Source organism: Peromyscus leucopus, chromosome 16_21 (assembly GCF_004664715.2).
Source record: "Peromyscus leucopus breed LL Stock chromosome 16_21, UCI_PerLeu_2.1, whole genome shotgun sequence".
In the NCBI taxonomy this organism is placed as follows: domain Eukaryota; kingdom Metazoa; phylum Chordata; class Mammalia; order Rodentia; family Cricetidae; genus Peromyscus; species Peromyscus leucopus.
In genome coordinates, this window is record NC_051084.1 from 16,697,107 (window position 1) to 16,703,446 (window position 6,340).

Here is a 6,340-nt window from a genome sequence, read left to right on the forward strand (position 1 = left end):
CACAAAATGCTCTCTTCAATTGGTCACTGGGCTGAACAGCAGAGTTCCCAAAACATTTCCCCTTTATTGTCTAAAATAAAAGGAAGGTTCTAATCCTAACCTAGTAAAAACTGCAAAAATAAGAACTATTAACATGTGTTCTCCAGAGGGAGGGAGAGGTAATAATTTTAACAAAAACTGAAACTACATACAACAAGAACAATCATCAAGTAAGAAACACATCCTAGATGTCCAGAGTCATAAGTAATAGACAATTTTTAAGAGACTATTCCAATAGTTGTCCTTTCCTGAAGAATCTAAGTTTTATGCATAATCTGTCCATAGCTAAGAGTCAGGAGGTTGTAACTGTATCTCTCTAGTCTTCAATCCCATCAAAGCTTAAAGCTTTTCCTGGATCTGGGTGTTGCCTGCCAGTAAGCCTGTCACAGAAGCTGTGTCTAGGCCCCTAAGCCTGTCATGGTTGCTGTGTGTTCAAGCTGTTTTGGGGCCCTCCACAGTAGGGACTCCAGTTATTGGGGCCAGTGAGTAGGGCAAACTTAAATCTCTGGAGCTGGTGAAAAGGGGAACACACACACACACACACACACCTTCAGCATGTCAGGGTTTCTCTATTGTTTCCCTTACCTGTTTCCTGATGTCTCCTTTTACATCTTTCCTGATATTTTCCTTATATCTCTTCCATGTTATATTCCTTCTACATTTTTCCTTCTTTTACCTTATTTTTCCCTACAGTTACATATGTAGCAAAATCTTTCAAGCAATATAAAAATTACAATGTGGTTATATCTTATTTTTTCTTCAAATGAATGATTACAATGAATACAAGTAAAAAAAAAGAGCATGTTTCCCAGTACCCTTACATGATTAAACATTTTACATATTACAGGTGAAAAACAAATTATTCCCTAGAAACTACCCACATTCATGTCTAAGTAACTTTTTATAGATTTACAAAGTGCAAGCAAGGTATTTTTCTCAGCCAGTTTTGTTGTTGTTGTTGTTGTATTTTTGTTTGTTTTTTATTAGCAGGCAGCAGTTTGCAGTTATAATGAAAGAAAAAATTATTTAGTTATTTATCTCAAAGTGTAATATTATAAAAAACCTTAAAATAATAAAAAATCTAAATGTTTATATATAAAAACAGTCAATTCTACTTTGTCTTCAGAGTATATGCCAACTCATCAACAATTTTTTATTAAGTCATATCAGGAAACTGAGGGCAAAAATGGATTCAAATAATTAATCATCACCTTTGATCAACAATCCACCCTAGCAAGAAAGGCAAGACAGCTAGTAATATTCCTGTTGCCATTGTTCTTGTTCCCTGGAGTCCCTTGCTCAGCTATCAAACTTGTACCTTTCTAAACGTTAAATTGCTCCCTAATATTTTCTACATCAAAGCTATTAATAATATCTTAACCTAACTTTACTAACAATCTACATCTTTCTTATAAATAAATTATTATAAATAAATAAATAAATAAAATAACTTCTTTCTATAGGCGGTGGTTGAATCATTAATCTGCTCCAGCAACAATGCTTGGAAAAAGTCAATCACTATTATTTTAAGTACTAGTAATACTGTCCAGTGAGGGGCTAGAAACCCCTTAGAGTTTCCTACATCTCATAGATTATGAGGAACATGGTGACCATGAGGGCAACAAGCACTTAATGGATTTTTCTAGCCCCAAATTCCAAAATCCTTTCACCATGCTTTCAAAAAACACACGTTCAGGTCTGTTACAGAAATGCCCCTCTCCTGGTACCAAATTTTGTCCTGATTAGGCTTACTATTGCTGTGAAGAAACACCATGACCAAAATCAAATTGAGGAGGAAAGGTTTTTTTAACCTTATACTTCCACGTCTAGGCTCATCAGTGGAGGAAATCATATGGTAACTCAAGCAGTGCTAGAACCTAGAGGCAGGAGCTGATGCAGAGGCCATGGAGAGGAGCTACTTACTAAATTGCTCCTCATAGTTTGCTCAGCCTGCTTTCTTATAGAACTCAAGACCATCAGCCCAGCGATGGCATGACCCACAATGGGCTGGGCCATCCACCATTAATCACTAATTAAGAAAATGCCATACAGCCACATCTTATGGAGACATTTTCTCAATTGAGGTTCCTTCATTTCAGATGACTTTAAATTATGTCAGATTGCCATAAAATTAGCCAACAAATTAGTCTAACATATCAGACAGGATATCATTGTTGGTCAAAGGGTTTGTGGGTGGTTTGATGTTGATGTTACTCTTTTTGGTTGTATGCAGAGTACTTTTCTGTACCAAAGATTCTAGCATGTGTGGGTGAAGGCTTTGTGTAGGCATCAGCTCAACTTCTCCTTGTTCAATGAGTTGTGTTGGTATCGTCTTCAGAAATGAAGCCTTGCTGTCAGTTTGAGGAGAACAATATATAGTCATGGCAACAGCCAGGGTTGGTTGGGGGTTTCCATGGGACACCATTAATGAACAACTCAGGTAGATGTAACTCAATCCCTGTACTGGGAGCTTCATTTGGTGACAAGAAATGGCCAATTGGGCTCTGTCTCCCCCATTATTTGGTGATATCATTTAGATATCTTCAATTGTGTATATTTTAGGAAGCTACTAAAGTATTAGGTTTTTATACCATCCCTCAAATGGCTCTCAATTCCAATTAAATCTCTCCATATCTCTCCCTCATCTCCCTCTTCATTCCCCTCTCTACTTGATCCTCCTGTTCTAGTCCTCTAATCCCATTCTCCTTAGATTTGGTCTTTTCACAGTGTTCCAGATTTTCTCAATGCTTTGTGCTAGGACTTTTTTAGATTTAATATTTTATTTGACTAAAGTATCCATTTCTTCTATTGTGTCTTCAATGCCTGAGATTCTGTCTTCTGTCTGTTGTATTCTGTTGGTGATGTTCATCTCTGAAATTCCCATTTGCACCCCTTTTTCATTTCCAGATTTCTCTCATTTTAGGTTTTCTTTGTTGACTCTATTCCACTTTCAGGTCTTGAACGGTTTCATCATTTTCTTCCACTGTTTGTGTTTTTACAGGTTTCTTTAAAGATTTATTCATTTCCTCTTTAAGGACTTCTATCATATTTGTAAAGGCTACTTTAAGTTCTTTTTCTTGTGTTTCAACTATGTTGCAACACTCAGGGACTTCTGTGGTAGAGTTGCTGGGCTCTATTTGGAGACATATTGTCCTGACTTTTATTGATTGTATTTTACACTGAGGTCTAGGTTTGGGAAGATTGCAATTATAGATGCTGATATATGGTCTTGTTTTTTGTTGGGTAGGTGTTTTTTTCCTTGGTTGCTGTTGCCCTCTCTGGTTCTTAGGAAAGTATGGTAGTTGTGTGTTGAGTGGTAAGAAATTCTTTCTGGGATCCAGAAAAGTGTGTCCATTAGGTGTTCCAGGTAAAATGTATTTCTAGGTTTTGGGAGCTGACATTTATGAATGGGGATGGGCTAGGAGGGAGGGGCACAGATGGCCTCCAAGAAGGAGGAAAGCGGTATGTTTTACCAGCATCTGCTCAGTCCTATATGAATAGGGGCAGGGAGTGAGGAGAGGCCACAACAGGTAGTCTGCTAAGGATCTGGGGATGAGACAGGGGAATGGATATGGAGGAGAGGAGAGTAAGTGAAAATCTGAAGTTCACTTACCTTCTTCACTTGCCTACTTGCTTCTCAGACTTGGCTGGCAGGTTCCCAGAGAAAGCCAGCTAGAGTTGGGTCTGGGATAAGAGGATGAGTGGGGAAGGAAAGTTGGAGAAGAAGCTCTGCATGATCTGCTGGAGTTGGGGGTAGAGATGAGTTAGAGGCCTTATCAGGTGATCTGCTACAGAGTTGGAGTGAGACTGGGGATTAGATTTGCTGGAGAGGAGGGAGCCTTGAAGTTTCATAGCTAAACTAGTTTTTTCCCTGGCAGGAGTAGCCTGTGAGTCTCAGAGAATGTCTGATGGATTTGGGACAGGGATAAAGTGATGAGTGGGGGAAGAAAGGTTGGAGGGGAAGATCTGTGTGTTCCAACAGAGATGGGGAGAGGCATGGAAAGGAGGCTGGAGCAGGTGAGCTGCTATAGAGCTGAGGTGTGAAAGGGGGTTGATGGTAAAGAAGAGGAAAGTGAATTAAAGACCTGCAGTTAGCCTACCTGTTTCCCTGGCCTGCAGGGCTGGCTCTTTCCAGGGAATGCCCACTGATGTTAGAGGTTGGGATAGTAGAAAGAGTTGGGTAATGAAATACTGTAGGAGAAGGTCTATATGATCTATTGAGGTTGGGAGTCATAGAAGGGTAGAGTACAGTAGATGTTCTGCTGCAGAGCTGAGGGACTTGGAGGAATGGAAGGAGAGAGAATATGTGAAGCTAACTGAACTGCTTCCCTGGCCTGAATTGCCTGTGGGTTCCAAAATAATGATATTTTAACACATAAAAAAAGTCATGGAAATTTTTGTAAATATTTCTCGGTTCCTTAATATTTTAAAGCAAATAGTTTCAAAGCTTAACAGTTCAGCGTATTGTAATGTCTACACATTTTTGATATATATGATTTGCAAAGGAATTCAGAATCTTTTAGTGTGTGTCACTATAAAATAGAGATATGGAATGAAATAAGACCATTTATATATTTATTGTGGAATAAAGAGTCATGAGAGATGTGTCTGGATAGAAAGGAGAAGTCATAGAGGAATCAGGAACTGGAATTTGCAAAACTTCTGAAATGTAACTAGTCAATTTAGATTGTCATCCTGAACTAAAATATAATAGAATACTCCCTACTGTATTGAACTCTTTACTTGTATTCCTTAGTATTTGACATCATTTCAGAATTAGTAATTAGAAAATAGCACTGAGTACAGTGGTACCTTCAAAATTACAGAGATACTCAGTATGCATTAGACAGAAAAATGTACCAATGTTTGTTTGTATGCCCTGGTTCTTTGTAAATTTTTATTAGTGAACAGTTCTGCAGGGTCCTGTTACCTATTAATTGTCAGAACTTTCTGAGGCCAAGAGTTCTCCTCAGTGCTGCTTTGACTTCCTTGTTCCTTAAACTGTAGATGATGGGGTTTAGCATGGATGTCACCGCTGTGTAGAAGAGGGCCAAGAGTTTATCTGTTCCTGGTGAGTGGCTAGCCTTGGGCCTCAAGTAGGTAATAGATCCTGAGCCATAGAAGAGTGTGACTACAAGTAGGTGGGAGGAACAGGTGGACAGAGCTTTATGGCGCCCCTCAGGTGAAGGCATCACCAGCACTGCAACCAGAATTCTGACATAGGAAGAAATGATCAGTAAAAATGGGCTGGATATGCAGAGGGCTGCTGCCACAAAGACTGCAATCTCATTATGGGATGTATCTCCACAGGCAAGAGCCAGGAGAGGTGGAAGGTCACAGAAGAAGTGATTTATCTCACAGGGTCCACAAAAGTCCAAAGAAAAAATGAAATTGGTCTGTCCCAAACCTACTATGCATCCCATTCCCCATGAAACCATTGCCAAATGGGCACATACTCCACGACTCATTCGGGTTGCATAATGGAGTGGGGAGCAAATTGCCATGCAGCGGTCAAAAGCCATGGCTGCCAACAGACAGCACTCAGTTATTCCGAAGAATGTGAAAAAAAACATCTGTGTGGCACAACCCTCCCGTGAGATCCCTCGAGCCTCACTCACAAGGCTCTGCAGCATCTTGGGTATGACAGAGGAAGTGTAGCCAATCTCCAGGAGAGACAAGTTGGCCAGGAAAAAGTACATGGGGTTGTGCAGGGATGGGCTGGCACAGATGGCAAGAGCTATGAGTGCATTGCCTGTCAGTGACACTAAGAACATGAGGAGGATGAGGGTGAACAGGAGGAAGCACTCTCCAGGGACCTCAGAGAACTTGGCAAAAGCAAAGCGTTTGACAGACAAGCTGTTCTCCTGCCACAGAGAGCAATTGACAGTCATCTCCTGGAAGAGAGAACAGCAAGTCATCAGAAGGATTCTTGCAGATGAGGGAAATTATTCAATTTAATACTTTTAGAGTCTCAGTTAAAATCTTTACCTGCAGTCATAAAGTTAAAGTTTACAATGATTCATTTTCACAGATCTTCATATCTAATCCTTTCTTTGCTTACCACATCAGGTGATTTTCAGAAGTGTACTGAGCGTTATACCAAGTGTCCAAGGATTTAGGCAAGGTGGTACACACTTGTATTCCCAGCACTGATAAATCTGGAGAAGGATTACTGTGGGTTTGAGTTCAGCCTCACTTATGGAATAAGATATTATTCAAATAAAAGAAAAGAAAAACATTAACTGTGGCTCAATTCTTTCAGTGTACTTCTCATTGACTAGTTATCAATGTCACCCAGAAA

The 6,340-nt window shown here is 39.8% G+C and overlaps 1 protein-coding gene across 1 annotated transcript; it reads right to left on the minus strand.

The window, feature by feature from the left end:
* Positions 1 to 4,979: 4,979 nt before the first annotated feature.
* Positions 4,980 to 5,930, minus strand: LOC114688336 (olfactory receptor 10C1-like). The gene has a single exon (XM_028862932.1). The coding sequence runs from the start codon at positions 5,928 to 5,930 to the stop codon at positions 4,980 to 4,982; it is 951 nt and encodes a 316-aa protein (XP_028718765.1).
* Positions 5,931 to 6,340: the final 410 nt, after the last annotated feature.

What these genes read in the sequence shown, in the direction of transcription:
- LOC114688336 (XM_028862932.1), bottom strand. Translation starts at nt 5,930, where the DNA reads ATGACTGTCAATTGCTCTCTGTGGCAGGAGAACAGCTTGTCTGTCAAA.